Source organism: Mesocricetus auratus, unplaced genomic scaffold (assembly GCF_017639785.1).
Source record: "Mesocricetus auratus isolate SY011 unplaced genomic scaffold, BCM_Maur_2.0 Super-Scaffold_100676, whole genome shotgun sequence".
Classification (NCBI taxonomy): domain Eukaryota; kingdom Metazoa; phylum Chordata; class Mammalia; order Rodentia; family Cricetidae; genus Mesocricetus; species Mesocricetus auratus.
The window spans coordinates 151,274,533-151,295,577 of NW_024429266.1; the positions used below are offsets into that span (position 1 = coordinate 151,274,533).

General features: G+C 46.6%; 1 protein-coding gene across 1 annotated transcript in view; it reads left to right on the forward strand.

The window, feature by feature from the left end:
* Positions 1 to 226: 226 nt before the first annotated feature.
* Positions 227 to 21,045, forward strand: part of Txnrd3 (thioredoxin reductase 3) — a 35,979-nt gene continuing 15,160 nt past the window's right edge. The window contains exons 1-9 of the mRNA XM_005071152.4: positions 227 to 659; positions 6,275 to 6,335; positions 7,476 to 7,585; positions 9,786 to 9,890; positions 10,068 to 10,140; positions 11,902 to 12,021; positions 17,366 to 17,508; positions 18,925 to 19,040; positions 20,534 to 20,759. Of these exons, the coding sequence (XP_005071209.1) occupies positions 501 to 659; positions 6,275 to 6,335; positions 7,476 to 7,585; positions 9,786 to 9,890; positions 10,068 to 10,140; positions 11,902 to 12,021; positions 17,366 to 17,508; positions 18,925 to 19,040; positions 20,534 to 20,759 (1,113 nt within the window). The 5' untranslated portion in view covers positions 227 to 500. The remainder of the gene's footprint in view (positions 660 to 6,274; positions 6,336 to 7,475; positions 7,586 to 9,785; positions 9,891 to 10,067; positions 10,141 to 11,901; positions 12,022 to 17,365; positions 17,509 to 18,924; positions 19,041 to 20,533; positions 20,760 to 21,045) is intronic.

A 21,045-nucleotide genomic window follows, 5' to 3' on the forward strand; every position in this document is an offset into this window, starting at 1 on the left:
ACAATGAAAACAATAATTTCAAGGATAGCAGAGCATACAAGCTTGATACTGCACCACTGAAAAATGGCAAGTGACTGCTACTCTCCTGAGCAGTAGATGGCCTAGTTCACCTGCACACACGGCTGTGCTAGGGGGCGTGGCTTAGCCTTGGGAAGGCTTTGGAGGTGGGGCGAAACTGCCCCGGGGGCGTGGCCGGTCAATAGGCGGGCACTCTCTGTAGGTGGGTCGCGAGGGCCGGAGCGTGGCCCCGCTGCTGTCCAGTACGCCGGTGGCTGGTGCGCAGCGTTCTCAAGTTCTCAGTGGCGTTGTCTGCATCGTCCTCTAGGCGGCCGCCCGTGTCCCGGTTCCTGAGCAGGCCCGGCCCGTCCGGGAGCGACAACGAAACCCTGGAGCAGTCACCGTCGCCGCCGCCTCCTCGGGCGCACACCTCGCCCGGGAAGGGGAAGGGGAAGGCGGCAGTGGTTCCCAACCGCCGCCTGGGTACGGTCCGTGGCGGACTAATGTCGTCGCCACCCGGCCGCCGCGCCCGTCTGTCGTCCCCTGGGACAAGCCACCAGCCCCCCGATGCCCGCGAGGAACTACGGCGCCGCCTGAAGGACCTCATCGAGGGCAACCGGGTGATGATCTTCAGCAAGAGCTACTGTCCACACAGCACGAGGGTAGGCGGGGCCGGCCGGAGCGGAGCTAGGGGGCGGGGCTTGATGAGCAGGGTCTAAGCAGTTCCTGGTGGGAGGAGCGAAGTGGATGTAGACGATTGGACCTGGTGGGAGGAGCGTGGTGAAGAGGCTGGGCGAGTTCAGTGAGTCGGGGGCCTGGAGGGTCACCGCACGAGCTCAGTGGGCGGGACGAAGGTCGAGTTCTCCAGTTGGCGCCTGGTGGGCGGGCGGGTCTGAGCACGCTTAGTGGGCGGGGCGCCTGATGGGCGGAACCCTAATAGACTTGGTGGGCGGGGCTAATGGGGAGGGTCTGAGTGGCGCTCAGTGGGCGGGACCTAGTGGATGGGGGGGTCTGGGTGGAGCTTAGTGGGCGGGTGGTCCCGAGCTGACAGGGGCGGAGGGCGGAGGGTGGGCGGAGTAGACCTTCTGTGGCTTCTCCTAGGCGTGTTACGCAGGGAGCTTGGTTGAAAGCTAGTTTCTGAGCATAGCTGCTTACCTGTTCCAACAGGCCACCAGGTCCCAGACGGCAGACACCTAGTGAAACGCTTGTCTTCCAGCCTGATATGGGCTTAAGTTTATCAAAAAATTAAAAAAAACAACACCCAACGTTTGAAATTGTTTTACTAAAAGGGAAGAACAAGGGATGTCGAAGTTGGATCCAGATCACGCCTGTTAATTCGCGTGTTTGGCTCCTAGACCAGGTTTCAGAACGGGTAGGGCCTTGACTTCCACTTCTAAAGAAGGCAGAGGGGTTTTCAAGCTCTGTTGCACACTCCTAATTTGGGACTAGGTGGACATTCAGCATTGTTATCATATTATTAGTTAAAAACACATTGTCTTAGAAACAAACCTTTGGAAAGAAGATGAAAAATGGAAATGTTCAATATTTTGATGTTTACTTAACATTATCTGAAAGTTAAGGGCCTGGTATGTGACTTAGTGGGAGCAAGGAAGGCCTGGGTTCCATTTCTAGCACTGTTTAAAAGGGGAAAAAAGATGTTGATGCAGGAGGATCATGCATTCTGGGCCAGCCTGGGCTGCTATAAAAGTCCCTATCACAAGAAACAACAAATATTGCCAGCTCTAGGACCCAGATTCCATCCCCAGAACTCATAAAAATGAAGTGTATAGTGGAATGCACTTTATCCCAGTGCTTGGATGTCAGAGACAGTAAGTCCAGACTACCTAGCTTGTATGTTTAAGGCCAATAAGAGACTTCATTGCAAAGAAAGTGGACAGACAGACTATCTTCCAGGGAATGACACCTGAGGTTGTCCTCTGGCCCTCACAACTGCAAGCACACACATATAAAGATGCATTCATTTTAAAAAACCAATAAAATGACACTAGCAGCATGGAGACTCCTGGATATTCCCTCCCTCCCCACAGGGTAACCACATTCCTTATGCGTCTCTGACTCACCGGATGCGTACACATCACTAACAGTACTCAGTTCCTTTTGGCCTACGCGGGCCCTTATGTCAGTAGAATCACATATTGTCCTATAGTCGTTACCTCAGCAGTTTTGCTTAGAGACTCATACGTGTTAGTACCCGTAGCTCTGCCTCTTTGCTTCCCACCGCTATGATGTCCCCTTGGCTAGGATGGAACTTGTGGTAATCCTCCTGCCTCCGCCTCTCAAATGTTGGAATTGCAAACATGAACCACCCCAACTGGCTCAATAGTTTGATCTTAAAAACAATATGGCTAGATGCCTATCCTGGGGTACCTCTGGAAGCACACCCCTGACCGACTTACCTGGGTAGCTGCTTTTGAGCTGCCCTTGATCTTAGCTGAAAAGCCTAGAATGGGTGTCTGATTGATTCGTAGAAGCAATCACAGTGTCAGGCGTTTTCAAGTGCTCACACAATTTGGTGTGTGCTAGTGAGTGTGTCACAGCTCTTGCTCTACAGCCTTGCTGACAGCTGCTGGTTTTCACTTTTGTAGTTCCTGTAGGTAATGCCCTTTCTTTGTGGCTTGAATTTTTCATTTACCTAATGAAATCCATATGTTTATGGCTCCCTTTAGTTTACTCCTGTGAACTATTAAGACTATTTGATTCTTGTCTTTCTTTTGTTGTGCTAATTTGTAGGTTTTCTTTATATAATATAAATACTAATCCTTTGGTTATGTGTTGGAAATCTCCCTGACTCTATTGAGTCTTTTGGTAATTGAGGTTTATGAGTTTTACACAATGAGACCTGTCCCATTTCGCTTCCCTTTCATGGTGTGTGGTTTTTAAGTCTTATTTAGGACTTATAAACACATTCTCCTGTTTGGCTCATGCAAGTTTTGTAGTATGATTTCCACGCTTGTTCTCGTTATAGCACTGGGAGTTAGTGTTGGTGAAATTCACTTTTGTTCTGTTTGTTTATGATCTCAGCTGCTTCTGTTTTCCACACTGAGGAAGGAGTTCATCCTTTCCATCAACCTGAGCTTCATTTGGGCTGGCCTCTTTCTTGGTGACACTTCTTGGTGCAGGGTCTCTTAACAGTTCAAACTGACCCCTAACTGTCCAGTCTTTCCTGCTTCTGTTTGGATGGTAGGTCTTCCAGTGAGTTCCTGGGTGTTTTTTCTAGGGCATATACATCCCAGATGCCTATCTTTTGGTGACCATTCACTGACTGATTTTGTGGTGGTTTGTTCATGGGCTTATTAAATGTGTGACTCACAATCCATTGTAGTTTTCACATATGGTCTCTACAGCAACCAAGAAGAACGATTTGTTCTTTTATTGAAGTGGTAATGCCGTTTAACAAGCATTAGTTATTGGGTACTTAGCATTGCAGAGATATGAACATGGTTCTGGTCCCACTCCCCAGGAACTCAGAATAGCTGAGCGGTCAGCTAGCCAGTTTTCAAGCACAGAAAAAAGAGCTTGTGACAAAGTAGGACTGTGGCAATGAGACAGACAGATAGTAGCTACTTCAAATGATCTGGACAGACTAAGGAAAGGACAGGTAGGCTTGTCCTCCGGGGTAAAGAGGGGGTCTGCCTGTAAGGGAAGGCACTTGACATAGGAATTTATGTCAAGGAGAGGACAGAAGGAAGGAAGTGTGTTGAATATAAGGAGTAAGAAAGGAAACTGGGGTGGGGGCTCCCTGAAAATGGCTGGGATTTATTTTGAAGGTTTAAGTGTCTCCAGATGTTTTACTGATAAGTGTGGATTTAAGATTATGGTGAAGAAATGTTAGCCCAGAGCAGAAAGGAGTGACCTGGCTATCATACAAACCCCAGCAATGGAGACAGTTGTACTCACAGGCAAGATAACCCAGGCTAAACCAAGGCAAAATACCTGGATTTAAAAAACAAAACACATTTGTCACATCAATAGAGTAGGGGCCAGTGACATTGGGTGTGGAGAGTGGAGGAAGCCCTGAGTGGGTGAAGTCCTGAGTGAATATTTGCTGTTGACATGGACTCCAAAGTTTCGAACCTATGAGAAAAATGGCAAAACCTTTCTCAGGCTATGCTCAGAGAAATGACAAGTCTTTGCTCCTGGTCTGAGTGCTAAAATAAGTAGTGTGTCCATAAAATGTCCATCATAGCTTCTGTTTACTACTTCCCTGGGTACTTACAGCCTTGAATGCTGCTCCCCTACAGAGACTGTTCCTACTAATGTCAGTTACACTTGCTTCCTTGGTTCACCCGTCTACCAGAGTCCCTGACTCCTTGGTTCAACTGTATGCAATAACCCATCAACACAGTAACTAATGTTTCCACTCTCCCAGTTCTCGCCATCTTATCAAAAAGTGAGTTTGATCACTCCAGGTGCTACATATAAGTGACATCGTTCATTGTTTGGCCTTTGCATCTGGCTTGTTTTGCTTAGTGTAATGTCCTCAAGGTTAGCCCATCTTGTAGAGTGAGCTGGAATTTTCCTTGTTATTAAGGGCAAATAATAAGTCATTGTGTGTACGCGTACCTTTCCTATCAATTCAGACACCTGTTGATACTTGCCTTGCTCTTGGCTGTTGTGGTGATGCTGCAGTGAACATGAGTGAACACACCCATGTTACAAATCTCTTTAGTTGTATTTTTCTGAGGAATTGTTGTCCTTTTCTGTGGTGGCCCTCATTCATCAGCAGATTAGCTTGTCCCTCGAGTGGCTGTCACCTCCTCTTATTTCTTGCCTGGTAGTCCATCTCCATGGCCTTTGAACTGGAGCTTCCCCACAGTCTGTTTCAAAAGAAGTCACCCAGGAGCTCTCTGTTCTTATGGCCTGCCTCCTCTCCTTGCAAAAGTCCCTCATGATGTTCCTGAGCTGAAGGTGGGGACAGTGACCTAATTTTCAATGAGTGACACCCTGGCTTCATGAGTAAGGTTCCTAGTGGGCCTGCAGCATCTACTCTTCCTGGCTTGCTCTTCTCTTCCTAGGACTTGACCTTACACAGGGAACATGATCTGGGACCCTAGGATTTTCCCCAAGCCACCTATGTAGAGGGTTTGACCTCAGATAGGGTTGAGTGGAGGAAGGGAGCCCCCGTCTTGAAGCTTCTGTGACTCAGAGCTGAGAGATGCTGGCGACCTGCCATTTAAGGAGATACTATTTTGGAAATAGAGTTCCTGCCAGGAAAGGAGAAAGGGGCAGGGCCAAACTACAGAGCCATAGACTCTGCTTTTCCTTAGGAAAAAAAATTCTGGAATAAATGTTCATTTGCTAAATGTTCTTAGGAGAGTTTCAAGATGTGAAAGGGTTACTCTTAGATAATTACCATGATTACAGATGCATCACCAGATCTGCTTAGGGCTTGGGGGCCTCCTGGTTTTATCTCAAGGGTGGAGGGTGTTGAAGGATGGTGTCACAAAATGGCTATGAAAAGACCAGTGGCTGCCATTGGGTGAGCTGGAGGAGACAAGCTGGTGTCAGCAGGAGAACTTGAGATAGAGTGACTGTTGGGAACTAGAGAGTGGAGCAGTTCAACACAGAGAGCTGAGACTTGGTGATTGCTGTCACTGGATGGGTGGTGGGGAGGTTGGTGTGACCTGGAAGATGTCTGGAAGGCAGATGTTGAGGTAAAGCCTAGCTAGAGCTTTGCACAGCAGTTACAGTTCAGATTCAATGCTGTATGCCTATCAGCTCTGGGCAATACCCACATTGTGGTCTCTTAGTCAGACTTTTGATGGGCAGCTGATAAATGGGCCATAGTTAAACTGTTATCATGCCCTCGATTTCTGCCCTAGAAGGCAGAGAGTGTGTCTGATTCATCGTTGCATCTTATGGACTTGAGATCATGGTTGACTGATCATAGATGCTTGATGGTTGATTTAGTTGGAGGAACTTAATAGCTGTTGAGAGGAAGCATGGAAAAATGAAACAATATGGCTGAAGATTTGCATTGAGGCATGGCACTCTTGGAAGAGTGCCAGGAGCCTGCCCTGAACCAGAAAGGAGATTTGGGCAGAAAAGTTCATTAGGAGTCAGAAGGAGACAGAAAGAATGGAGGTGGCAGGCTGGGTTACTCTGGGGAAGTATATAGAGGAAAATGAGAATACCATGGGCCAAACTCATGTCCCTAAAGATTACCTGTGCTGGACATCTCTTATTGTCACATGGGTACCTTTCATAGCTGCTAAACCTTTTGAGAGCACGAAGCTCACAAGGGTTTCTCTTACAGGTTAAGGAACTCTTTTCATCCTTAGGAGTGGACTATAACATCCTAGAACTTGATCAAGTTGGTGAGTAGCTGTCAGTAATGCTGCTATTTGCAGTAAATGCCAGCATGGCTGTTCCACTTACTTTGTTCAGTTCAGTTTACTTTCATGTCTTTCTGTCAAATGAGCTCTATTTGTTTCTATTTAGCCACACAGGAGATGAACCTTCATATGACAAACAGTTTGATAAAGATTTTTCCATATTTGAGGACAGGACATGGAGCACTGTGGGCTTCTAACTTTAAAGTGCTTGAGGCATTGGATACTCTCCTGTCAGCATTCTACAAAATAGATTAAACTGTCACTTATAGAAAGGAATCCACTCCATTTCCTGGTTGCGTTACCCATGGGGAAGAACATGCTAGTTTTCAGCTTAGTTTTGAATCTTTGTCATATATGGCCATGGCTGTCGCTGAATACTTCACATCTGCTGTTCTTTGCAGGAATTTGGGATGTGATAATGACCAGCAAAAAAATAAAAACCCAAACCAAACAAACAAAAAAACCCCTCAATTTTGCCTTCATGGCACTGGCTTTTCATCAGGTTGCCTTAAGAAACAAGATACTCTTACCAATAAGTGTCAAGTCCTACATGTCATGGCCCAGTTGTATCTTCCAAGATTGCAGACCACACTTAGAAAATCTTTTTGTTTGTTTGTTTTTTCAAAACAAGGCTTCTCTGTGTAACTTTGGAGCCTGTCCCGGAACTTGCTCGGTAGAGCAGAATAGCCTCAAACTCACAGAGATCCTTCTGCCTCTGCCTCCTGAGTGCTGGGATCAGAGGCGTGTGCCACCACTGTCCTGCCACAAAAAACAAAACAAACAACAACAACAAAACAAAACTTTAAACTCAATCACAGGAAGCATTTTCTTGCTAGTTATAACAGGTGCCATTGGGTTTTGTCTCTTAAAGGATACTTGTCCCTTGATTGTGGCTGAGCTATTGCGTATGCAAAAGCTAACCCAGATGCTTTGTCCTAAAAGGAACCCATAGGTCGGGCTTTGGGTTTAGGGTGTTCTCTGAAGGTGTAGCTGCTTTTGAATCTTGAGTCATTATTCCATAAAGTCATGGAGCACACTGACCTGTCACAGACATGAACTTGTAAGACTTGAGCTCTGCAAGGGGACCTTTATAGTGTCTTTATATGCTGTTTTATTCTTTAGATGATGGGGCCAGTGTTCAAGAAGTGCTGACAGAAATCAGTAACCAGAAAACGGTGCCCAATATTTTTGTGAATAAAGTGCACGTGGGCGGATGTGACCGAACTTTCCAGGTAATGATCGTCATCACTCCCGGTCCTTGACACTGTTCACATTGTAATTTAATCAGTGTCAAAGGGGAGTACCAGAATAGCACAAAGGCTGGTTACCAGGTAACCCTGAGACTGCAAAGGAAATGAATTTTCCTACCAACTAAACCCTAGAACTTACACAGTGCTGACCCAAGCACAGGAGGGCTGTGCGTAGCCTGAAGTCAGAGTGGCTGTGACCATCACAGGACTGGGCCCATCACCACTCTCGTGTGTGTGTGAGGAGGGAGCATCATGATGCCCATGAGAGGTTCACAGTGGCTCCAGAGCAGCTCATGAGCCGCCCCTTCCTAGAGATGGATAAGATGTTAATTTCCATGAAGACAGACCCTTCTTCAGTAGTGTGGCCGAGAGCAAGTTCACACTCCCATAAGCAGCCCAGTTAAACTCATGAGTTCCCTAAGCTACACTTAGAATCATGCCTTCGTTGTGCCCTATCTGAGGTAAAGAGAGATTTGTTCACATGTCCCCCAGGAAGAGCAACAAGTGGGTTGCTGGGGCCAGGACTAGTCTCTTCCTCCTGTTAGGGGTTGAAATAGACTGTTCCCCAACAAGAGTTGGTCGACACAAACACTGTTGTCCAGGGAATTAGAACTCCTGCCAGGGCTGCCAATACTGGATACAAATCATAGGGCTTTTAACTTCCTGATTCTCAGAATACAGGTCATACATAGGAGCCATTGTGGTAGACAGTAACAGATTAAAACTGTGTGTGTGTATATGAAATGTGGCTCAGGAGTAAAGTGCCTTGCATGTGAGAAGTCCTGGGCTTGGTCTCCCTTTGATGTTTAATAAATAAGGCCCTTATTCTGTAGTTATTTTTATCACAATACAGTTCTGTTTTAATCCTGTATGTAGGTATGTAAGCACTAGTAACCAATGATTAAGTACGTATCTGAAACTTTAATTAAGAGTAAGTTTTGGCTGGGAGGATTGTCACATTGAATGTTAATCTCTGATCCACACGATTATGCAGTATTACCCCTATTGTTCTGCCACTGTGGAGGTGGTAAGTGCTGCTCAGCACTCTATCTAACACCATCCATCCTAACCTTGACGATGATGAAAGAGAATGAGCTGGAATCCAAGGAGGTGGAGTTTTCTGAGTCACATTAAATAAAGAGGCCAGGGTAGCTTTTTCTAGGATGTTTTAAAAACCATCTCTGGCATTGTTCCCCAGTGGCCGTATAGCCCACACCACTCCCTAGTGGTCGTATAGCCGACACCATTCTCCAGCGGTCACAGAGCACCTTTGAATCCTGATGGTGATGTATAGAGCACTTGAGCAGGGCTGGCTCTAGTCTGCTGCTTCCAAGGCAACAAGCTTTGCATGAAGTCAGTGTTGCTGAGTCACTTACCTGACCTCAACCATGAGCAGCTTCTCACCAAGGGAGTCAAAAGGAGCAAGAGACTCCAGAGCCTGTCTTGTGGCCATTGGGAAAGAAACAGAGATGGAAGTGATAAAGGAAGCCACCCAGCACAGCTGTGGAATGAAGGGTCAGTTTGTGAGAGATCACGAAGACAGCTGCTGGTACATAAAAGCCAAGTTTCAACTGAAAACTAGCCCAGAGGAACAAGGACTTGAACAGTGACTCTTGATCATTTTTTCTGTGGAAAGTGGCCTCGTTTGACACTGATAACTATCAGAATGTCTAGGTCACAGTGAACATAAATATGTAACTGTTGGCATAAGTTGTACTCTATTTAGATCTAGGTAGATTTACAGCCCCAACACAGATTTTTGACCCATAATTCCTGAGGTCTTTTTTTGCTTTTCTTTATTTTTGGTGCCAGGAACCAAATGTGTGGCCTTGTGCTCCATTACTAAGCTAAGTCTCCAGCATTGGGTATCTTTTAAAAATTATTTTTTATTTTAAGTGTGTGTGTGTGTGTGTGTGTGTGTGTGTGGAAGGTATGCTTGTGTGTGAGCATGTGCACAGATGTCTGCAGAGGGCAGAGATGTCAGATCCCCTGGGACTTCGGGTTCCAGCAGTTGCTTGCCACCCATCATGGTTCCTAGGAACTGAACTCAGGTTCTCTGCTAGAACAGCATGTGCTCTTGACTGATGAACCATCTCTCCAGCTCCAGATTTGTTTAGTCAAAGAATTCATGCTGGTTGGAAATGGAGCCGTGTGCTATTCTGTCTCCTTTGGTAATCTGTAGGCACATCGGAGCGGTTTACTGCAGAAGCTCCTTAATGAAGACTCGGCTCATGATTATGATCTCATCGTCATTGGTGGAGGCTCTGGTGGACTCTCTTGTGCAAAGGTGTGAACCATCAATGACTTTCCCAAGTTAACTGCAAACTTGCAATCTAGGCTTTTATAATGACTGGTTTTATTGGGGGTGGAGGAGTATCTGGCAAATTCAGACTGTTCACTTAAGGGAGAGAAAAATGGGGGTGAGAAGGTGACATGACACCTTTCTATGTGGTTATTTTTATAGGAAGCTGCCAACTTGGGAAAGAAGGTCATGGTGCTAGACTTTGTGGTCCCGTCGCCTCAGGGCTCATCCTGGGGTAAGCTGTAGTTCTTGCTTGTCCTCTTTAATTAATTAATGTATTTATTTTCTGTGCATTGGTGTTCTGCCTGCATGCATGCCTGTGTGAAGGTGTCGGATCCCCTGGAACTGGAGTTACAAACTGTTGTGAGCTGTCATGTAGGTGCTGGGAATTGAACATGGGTCCTTTGGAAGAACAACCAGTGCTCTTAACTGTTGAGCCATCTCTCCAGCCCTTGTCCTGTGTTTCTACAGGCAGCTTCTTTCCTGTAATCTCATGTATCCCTGCCTGGTCTCAGGAGGGTGGCCATACAAAGGTGTAGACTCTGCAAACGAATGCAAACAGTTCAGCTTTATGAAAAGAAAGGCAGTTCTGGGGCCCAGCACCCATATTCCTGTCGTAGATTTTGCATGCATGCACACACCAGCGCTTTCACATTGTTGTAGGCACATTGCATATGCTGTGTCCTGCCCACTTTCTGTTTCTGTCTCAGTCTCAAGCTGGACTTGATGACTGTACAATGGCTGCTATTGTCATTGTCCACCATCATTTCCCTTTGGTTGCATGAGAAGCACACGTGGTTCCCGGCCATAAATCTCTGCTGTGTGCTGCAGGGCAGAGTGCTCACCTTGCCATGTCTCTGGTCTGCTCTGACCTAGAAGCCTGACAACTGGTTGTCTCTGGTTTTCTGGTTTCAGGTTGGGTTTTGTCACTCTGGAGCAGGGGACAGGGAATGGAAGCTAGGACCCTGACGTGTTAGGGCTCATCATCTGGAAGGTCACACATGGTTGATGCCACTGTCTCTGGGTCCTGGCACTCGCTTTGGCCCCTTGCCATCTTCTCATGGTAACTGCTATTGCTAGCTTTGGGTACTACTCTGACTTTTCTTGCTCTTTTGTTCCAAATGTGTTGTCATAGCTCTATGGACTCTATTCTGCCTGACTGTGCTTTCTTGTTCCTCCCAGAACCAGGATAGGTAAAGTATGGGGGAAAAAGCAACAACAACAACAATTTACTCACACACACAAAAAGCAAAAACATTGTTTGAAATTCAAGCTAATTCAAAGGCCTTCGCCTAGAACTCCTAGGGTACAACAATGCACCTTGCTTGTTCTTTGACTGGTCTGGGTGTGTACCCTTAACCTTTTCCCTCTTGCTTCTTCCCTGTTTTTCTTTTCTCCCTGTCCAAAAAGATCCCACTAGTCCGTGGATTAGAAGAAATTGCAGCTGAAGAGAATTCCTTACTTGGGTCCTGCCAAGGGGTGCACAGGCCTGGCCCATTTTGTGTAGGTCACATGGGTACACAGTTCTGACCTGCTTTGTGTAGGTCACATGGGGCACACAGGCTTGGCCTGTTTTGTGTAGGTCACATGGGGCACACAGGCCTGGCCCTTTTCGTGTAGGCCAAATTCAGAGTAGATGCTCCCAGACAGCTTTTGAGGACTGACAGTTGGCTCAGAGGAATGAGAGTTAGGGAGAGGCTAGAAGCCGTCGTTCCAAGGGTGCAGTGCTTATCTCATTAGCTTAGGTGGCTCTTGTCCTTTGAGTATCAGACACAGATGATCCAGAGCTCTTCATATAGACCGGTATTTTCACCCCCTCTTGGGTCTTCACCAGTTGCAAGTTAGATAGTTTATCATTTGTGCCTCATTTGGAGGATGAAAGTTGTCCCTGCCACCACCAAAGCTTACTTTTCTTGCATGTTTTAATAGCCCCACACTGATGTGAGAAACCTCATACAAGCACTAGGGGAATGTTGACACATTGCTTTCTTTTTAGGACTTGGTGGCACCTGTGTAAATGTGGGCTGTATTCCTAAGAAGCTGATGCACCAAGCAGCCCTCCTGGGCCAGGCCTTGCAGGACTCGAGGAAATTCGGCTGGGAGTATAGCCAGCAGGGTGAGTGGGGGCTGGAAAACCCTGACAGGCTGAGTCCATGACTGCAGGTGCTTCTGACATTCACGCAGTAAGCATGACCATGCTGCTTACCAGCTACAGAGGCCACAATGCCAGCTGCTGCCCTGGGACTTAGGTCCAGAGATAAAACTTGAGCAAGTCCAGCAGAAGGTGAAAGGGGGTGATGGCCATTTTCATTTTTGTCAGTGTGAAGAAAATAGAATGAAAGTTTGTTGTTGTGGTGGTGGTGGTGAATCTGTGCTAAGCTTCTTGGCTGAGTCCCGTTCCTGCCCAGAAGCATCAGCAGCTCTGCAGAGCATGTGAGGGGTACCTGATGCACCCTACAGCATCAGAGGAGCACCAAGAAAAGCTTTGTTATATTAGCTACGCCTTCCCCCTTTTCTTTTGAGACAAAGTTTTGCTCACCATGTTTGCCAGGTGGGATCTGAACTCCTGGCCTCAGGTCATCCTCTTACCTCTACCTCCTGAGTAGCTGGGATGACAGGCATGGACTACCGTACTCAGTTCAATCTGCATCTTGAAAGTCACAGAGAAAGAGGATGCTGGGGCCAGAATCAGGCTGACTAGAACTGCAGATGTGAGAAATAGGGTCTGGGGGCGCAGGGTGAAGATGGTGGAAGAGGTAACCATAGAGAGCTAAGCAATTAGGCTTTACCCCATAGGTGGGGGGGTTGAGCTCAGGAAGGAGAGAGGCTGCAGCTTGGAGTCCAGATCCCTCCTGAAGCACGAAGGAACTTACAAAGGGGAAGAGGTGAGAGAGACGAGGCAAGAAATGCTATGGGCCTGAGCAAAGATGCTGGACTGAGAATGGGATGTGGATTTAGGGATGCTGGCGATGGAGATCTGACTGACTGTGGTTGCCAGCTCAACACAAAGGTGGGGGTCTTCATAGTGGCTGTGTCAGAAGATCTTGTAGAGGTTTTAAAAACCAAGCTCTCCAGAGACCTTGATGCTGATGATAGTCATGCCTGTCTAGAGTATTAGAGGTGACTGACAATCATAGACCCAGCAGATTCCCTAAAGTGGAGGAGGGAGACAGCCATTAGGTTGCACAATGGGTATGGGCTGTGGCTCGCTGAGATGGACAACACAGGCAGGCCTACTTAGTAGCTGGGTTCAGTTGAGTAGTAGTTGAGTTAGTAGCTGGGTGTGTTAGCTGAGACTAGATCCATTTCACCAGGCGGCTCTCTGGAGGGTATTAGTGTAGGACCTGCTGGTTGTAGATGGAAGCAAGTCTCTCTATTTGCCGTTGATTTCTGTATTTAAGAGTACTCCTCCATGAATCCTTATGTTGTTTCACATTCCACACAGAGCATCTGCAGAACATCCTAGAAGGTTAGCTCTCTGGGGAGCAAGAGCTGTGAGGCAGAGTGACAGCATCTGGTGATAAAGTGGGGGCTGGGGATGTACACAGATTGACAAGACTAGGAAACGGGAGGCTGGGGTAGCTTAAGACTCAAGAAAAGTTGAGACTGAAGTAACTGTAATACTTAGTGAATCTAAAATAAAAAAGAGGTGATCCAGTGACAAGCATGAGTGTCTTAAAGGAATATGTATGTAGCTCTTCAGGGCTCACAGTAGGTAACGAGGGATCCTGGTCAGGGAAGGTGACCTTAAGGCATTTGTGAAAATATCACACCTACCATGCTTTAGAAACTCTGTCAGTAAAGCTAACACAAGAAACTTCTTTTCAGGGAGAAGAAGAGGGGAAAGCAAAGATTTACTGAAGAGCTTGATTCTGTGTTAAATATGAGTTGGAGCTGCCCAGCGCATGGCCGTAGTGCCCCAACGTCACCTAGTGCATGACTACAGTGTCCCAGAGTCACCTAGTGCATGACTACAGTGTCCCAGAGTCACCTAGTGCATGACTACAGTGTCCCAGAGTCACCTAGTGCATGGCCACAGTGCCCCAGAGTCACCTAGTGCATGGCCACAGTGCCCCAGAGTCACCTAGTGCATGGACACAGTGCCCCAGAGTCACCTAGTGCATGACTACAGTGTCCCAGAGTCACCTAGTGCATGGCCACAGTGTCCCAGGGCCACTCCGTGCATGGCTGTGCACCTGGCCACTGCACAGGGAAGAGGGACAGGAAAGAAAGGACATATGATTGAAAAGGGTTAATGGGGGAAAGTAACTTTATGACATATCTGTAACATATAAAAGATTGAACTTAGCAATATTAGAATTAATTAGTTCAGTTAGTGTGAAAATCACATTTCCTACTTGCCAGCCATAACAAGCTAAAAATATAGTGAAAAATGACAAAAATGATGAGATGCCTTGGAGCAAAGCTAACGGTGTTCATGGGAAGACTGTTAGTGCACACCAAAGAGTACTGTGAATTAGAGGGGTTGTCTCAATATTGTGAGGAGGCTGTATCTCAAGATTAGCTCATGACTATGTAGACCCAGCACCACTCGAGACTTTTATTTTCCCCCTTCAAAGCTCAAAAGTGATCATTTTAAAGTTTATATTGAAAAATAAACCTGTGAGACTAAGTGAGCTTTCTCTGAATGGAGGGCGACTTTTCTCATCTGATTTAACAGTGAAGGAATAGCCACAGCGTGGAACACAGCCAGACTCTACATTTGGCAGTCTCCCGGGGAAGCTCAGGGGATCTGGTGATTTGCAGGATATGCAGGCTGATGCACAGCCAGGTTTGGAACTCTTACATTTTATAGTAATGGTCATTTGGCTTGTGAAGAAAATAGACAGGGTCGCCTGCAGTCAGAGTTCCCCAGAGGGTTGGAATGAAAGGTCTTCTAGGCCTGGAGTTGGCAAAAATGTGCCACTGTGGAGAACATTGCATCATGAGGGTATACAGTAATGAAAGTGACCTTTCCAGGCTGCAAAACCATAGAGTTCTCCTTACTCTGGTACCATGGGAAGGCCTGTTGTCCACACTGACTGTGCTGGAGGCTGAGAAGGGCCTTTCTAACAGAGAGAGGGAGATGGAACCCCACCCCTAAGTTACTGGCTTGTTTTCTGAACTCTTGTCCAATTATGACCAGTTTGCACAGATAGGCCCCTGTGTCTTATGACTGTGGAGCTACACAGAGGTGGTTGTGAGCCTCCAGATCTGGCACCTATAGACAAGATATAATCCCAGCTAGAAGAGGCGGGGTGGAGAAAGGCCCTGCAGTTAAATCCTAGCCTCATGCCAGAAATAACTAGTCAATAGCGTGAGATAAAAGGCAACTCTTGAGTTCAAGTTTCCTTTATTGTAAAGAAATGTAAGGACCTGGCAGAGCACTTGCCTAGTGTGCACGAGGCCCCAACACTGAGAAAACAACAGAGATACTTACATGAAAGCGCCTCACAGGGAACCAAATGGGAGTGGAAGTGGGCAAGACCAGCCAACTGAGTGGACTTTGGTCACTAACTGTCACTGTCCGCTGGCTGGATTCCTCTGGCTCTACCTAGATAGAGGTCCTGGTGTTCAGCAGGGTGTGGATTCAGAAAGGACAGGGCAGCAGCAGATGGTGCCCTCTAGCGTTACAGTTCTTGGGCGGTGTCAGGAGCAGGGAGGATAAGTATCTTGGTGGCTTAGGAAATGGGGGTCCCTCAGCCCTAGGCAGGATGGATGTTGCAGCTTACTATGGCTGCTGCAGCTCACAGCTCCACAGGCACCTCTGACTCTTCAGGAGTCATTGCCACCCCTGCCCCTTGTCAAGAGCTCTGGTGGTTTCCACAGCCCTAATCTTGGCTTCTAGTTGTCTGTTCCATGCAGAGTAGCCCCTACTCCTTTGCTGCCAAGGCCTTGCTAGGAAAGTGGCTCTTCCTTTTTCTGCTGCCTGGCCTGCTGGCTGCTCTCCATAGCTCCACCTCTGCTGCAGCTGTTATGGCAGTGGCTGCTCCACAGTCTGTTGTCCCTGATGCTGTTTTCAGCTCAGCCCGTTTTACTAAAAATAAGCAAGGACGACACCTCGGGATAAGTGTTTTACTTGGCCTAATATTGCAACCCTAGGGGCTGCAGCAATTTTGTTTGTTTGTTTTTTTGCAGATGATGTCTGTATGAGAGGATGTCTTAGAGTTTCTATTGATTGAAGAGACATCATATGACCTTGGCAACTCTTATAAAGGAAATAATTACGGTGGCTTGCATGTAGTTTAGAGGTTCAGTCCACTATCGTGGCAGGAAGCAAGGCAGCATGCAGGCAGACATGGGTGCTGGAGAAGGAGCTGAGAGTTCTTATATCTTGACCTGAAGGCAACAGCGAGTGAACTGAGAAACTAGGCATGACTTGAGCATATACGAGATCTCAAAGCCCACCTCCACAGTGACATGTTTCCTCCAAGACCACACCAACTCTAACAAAGTCACAGCTCCTAATAGCACCAATCACTTTGGGGGCCATTTTCTTTCATACCATCACAGGGAGCAGTCTTTATGTCCAGAAGGGGCACTGCCACCACAATGACCCTTTCATGGGAAGGAAGGTTTCTGTTTGCATAGGTCATAGTCACCTTAGTGTCCCTTTTAGCACCAAGCACAGTAGTCTCTCTGCTGGGTCACCAGAGGAAGAGCTCCCACTTTGGCCTGGGCAAGTGTTTACCAAGGCTCTTGACAAGAGAAAATCCAGTGCAAACTGTTTGAGTCAGCCCCGGATGGCTGCGCCTTCAGGAGCTGGAGCAAGCAGCTGTGATCGCTATTCAGTTTCTTCAGGGTTTCTGTAGAGCTTTCTGAATGTCAGGTGGCAGCATAAGAGTAGTCCCACTGGCTGTTTTTCCTCTTGTTTAAGGCAATCAGGGCACAAGGGAGCATCTTAATGTCTGCCAAGGAGGGAATAGATCACTTACCTCTACAGGAAAATGGACATCAGAAGCAGGGCTTGAATTGTGAACTTTTTACACTGTGATTTTAATGTTATGCAATGCTCCACACCCGACCATGTCTGTCTCAACCCAAGGACTTCGTCCAACTCAGTGGGATGAGGGAAGCAGGCCCCATGGTGTAAGAAGGGTTTCTGGGAGGTGCTTCCTGACAGAGGGGCCTCCTTTGCATGGTGGGCGTTGCCATGTGGGGTGTGCACCTCTGTGTGGCTTTCTGCCTTTTTCTTCTCAGAACTCCTGTCTCTTCTCCCACGTGTTGTAATGTAAAGGGGAAGAAAACATAGCAGGCACAGGTCTTTAAACCACTGATGGGGCTCATGTGTGGTCACACATAACCTACCTGTGTGTGATAGTGCACACATAATCCCAGGAGGCAGAAGCACCAGGAGTTCAAGGCCAGACTGGGCTGCAGAGAAACATCCTGTTTCAAAAACAAAAGAAACACCAGCAACAAAACCTTCACTGTGTACTTTCGCCCTTGTTGTTTTCCAGTGAAACATAACTGGGAGGCCATGACAGAAGCGATCCAGAACCACATCGGCTCCTTGAACTGGAGCTACAGGCTGACACTTCGGGAGAAAGGTGTGACCTACGTCAATGCCTATGGGGAGTTTGTGGAGCCACATAAGATAAAGGTACTCCCTGGAATTGCCTGCTTCATTGTGTTCCATTTCTGTCTACTTGGCCTTGCGCTGAAATTAAAATTCCATGTTGCACATTAAGGACTGCCCCTGGCCTGTCACACACCCAATGAGTGGCCTCATGTATGTGTTTTTCACACCACTGCTTGTTGATTACATGTCAAGATAAATTGTAGTATGTGCATTTTAAAGAACTCTTAATTTAAAGGTATTGTTTGCCTTTTATTTCATTGTTATTCAAAATAGTTAAACAGCTTGAAGTGCAGCAGACTAAAATTAAGCACCTCAGCAGTGGGGAGTTTTTGGAACATGAAAATGTGACCTTCGGTGTGCAGTGTTCAATAGGGGCCACTTTACATGGTTAAGCATGTGATGTGTATGTGCCATCAAATCTCTGTAAGGAAGCGAGGCCTCTTTGAATTGGAGTTAGGAAAGACATTAACTGTTGCCCTCCGTGGATCCCTGTGTGATTAGCGTCACCCTAGACATCTGGATAGTTTTATACTTTTCTTTGCAAACACAGCATGAGATGATCTTGACAAGATTTTAGGTTCTTTTGTAGTCAGTTGCTAGAAGTTGCCCCTTCAAACCTCCCAAACTCTGTAGCAACACAAGGTAGTTAGTTTCTCAGCTGTCTAAGGCTCGGCAGATGGCCGAGTGACCCTCCCCACCCAGCTTCCTGTGTGGCTGTCATCAACCCCACCGCTCAAACTCAGACCCTCCCACGCTGCTCTCACTTGTCTGCTTCACAGCCGTCCCGAGGAGCCCCTGACTCCGGGGGTTACCTTCCAGCTGGCCGTGTCATCCACTTGTTTAAACGCCACAGTTGGCGTCGGAATTTCTTACCTGCAAATGTCTTTTGAATTATTCATGCAGTCACAAATAACCAGTAACTCTTGCTGGCACTGCTTAGCAGAAGATCTTTGGCATGGTATGAGGGCCTTCATTTTAGCTCCAGCCTGCCTTGCAGGCTTACACTTCCAGGTCAGTCAGGGCAGGAGTGTGAGCCAGAGCAGAGGTGGGAACCCTGGAGGAAAGCTGCTTACTGACTTGATTTCTGGCTCATGTTCACTAGCATTCTTAGACAGCCTGCCCAGGGTGGTTCTGCCTTTCCATATCAGTCATCAGACAAGAGAAAGCAGTGTAGACTTTCCCAATCTGATAGAGGCAATTCCTTGGTTCTCTTCTTGTTTCTAGGCCTTCTATGAAGTCATCCTAAACTGGCTTTGTAAGACTCAGCCACCCTAGCCCCAGAGTGGGAGTATGACCACTGCGCTGTGTTGACTCGAGCTGTCTATGTGGTGCCAGTCACTCGGCACTGCTGGCTTCTGCATACCCGTCATTCCTGCCAAATGAGAGGCTGCGAATGTGTTAATGAGACTACTAAACTTTATTTCTCTTCTTTTCAAGGCAACCAATAAGAAAGGACAGGAAACTTTTTACACTGGTTCGAAGTTTGTCATAGCAACAGGTGAAAGGCCACAGTACTTGGGAATCCAAGGAGATAAGGAATACTGTATTACCAGGTAGAGTAAATAGACCATTTATTTCAACTTTTCTGCATCGTGTGTTTGTTAATGTTCCCATTTTACATGCTCCTTGTCACGAAGGATTTGAATTCATGACAAAAGTATACACAGCACAAGAAGCTCCAGTTAACATAGTAAAGCAAAGAGATGTAAGGCCAGGCAGGAATCAAGGTCACTGTTGGAACCCACATGGAAGCCATGCTGTTTCTAGGTAACCTGACTAGCTGTGAGATTGCATGGCCCACGCTGCAAATCCACTCCAGTGTTCCCCAGTGTCAACTAGAGACCATGGCACTGCAGGGACTTCAGACTGTGGAGTAGATATGTGTTGAGGAAATACGTTTTCATCACACTGTTTGGTTAGACACACGTCTACACATACTGCACATAACCATACACACTATGCGTACCTCAAAAAAACTGTATGCATCCATACGATTGCACACACCAAACCACACATATCACACATATTTCATGCACTATACACATCTGCACATACCACATATACCATACTTACTATACATATCTTATACATAGTATACACAACACGTAACACACACTATACATTATCTCATACACCTTAACATCCATGCATACCACACACCACAATACATGTATCTCATACACTGAACATATCAATGGATACTACAAAAGGCACATACCCCATATTACACATATCTCATACACTGTACACATCCACACACACCACATAGCACACACTATGTATTTCTCATATACCATACATGTTCACACACAGACACACACACATACCACACTACATTTACCTCATATACCATACCATACACATCTACATAACCCATAATATTCCTGCAAAACAAAATAGTTTCCTTTCTATTTTATTTATTATTATTATTTATTTATTTTAGGTTTTGAGATAGGGTTTCTCTGTGTAACAGCCTTAGCTGTCTTGGACCTTGCTTTGTAGACCAGGCTGTACTTTAACTCACAGAGATCCACCTGCCTCTACCTCCTAAGTGCTGGAATTAAAGGTGTGCACCACCTCACCTGGCTCTATCATTTTTTATTAATTAATTTTTATTTTATGTGTGGGTGTTTTGCCTGCATGTATTTCTGGCTGCCACATGCATGTATTACCCACAAGAACCGTAGAGGGGATCAGATCCTCGGGAACTGAAGTTACAGTTGCTTGTGAGCCACCCTATGGGTTCTGTGAACTGACCCCGGGTCCTTTGCAAGAATAACCAGTGCACTTAACCACTGAGCCATCTCTCCAGGCCCTCTGTTTTATTTTTAAGTAATTTGCTTGTGATCTTGCTTGATTTTAAACATACTGACCGATGTCTTCTCCATGTCCTTTCATGTAGCCCCGACTAGAAGCTTCTAGAAGCCATTGTGTTCTTTCGGTGCCTCTACTCAAGCACTGAATTGCCTTTCCAACAACAGATCAGCACATACTGAAACCCGTTTCGTAATTTCCACCTGCACTCTGTTTCTCTTATCTCTTTCAGTGATGACCTTTTCTCTCTACCGTACTGCCCTGGTCGCACGTTAGTTGTAGGGGCCTCATATGTTGGTCTAGAGTGTGCAGGATTTCTGGCTGGCTTGGGATTAGACGTGACAGTTATAGTACGCTCTGTCCTTCTCCGTGGATTTGATCAAGAAATGGCAGAGAAAGTGGGATCCTACCTGGAACAACAAGGCATCAAGTTCCAAAGGAAATTCACCCCTGTTTCGGTAAGTCTGGCAGCTTGGACCCTTTTGCTGTCTTTTTTTTTTTTCCTTTTTAAAATTTTGCCCTCTTTTATTTCATCAAGTAAATGAGTCTGAACATACTCATACAGCATTGAAGGTGACATATCTACCCCAGATCTGCATGCATGCACAGTGCTGAAGGTGACAAATCTACCCCAGGTCTGCATGCATGCACAGTGCTGAAGGTACATATCTACCCCAGGTCTGCATGCATGCACAGTGCTGAAGGTGACATATCTACCCCAGGTCTGCATGCATGCACAGTGCT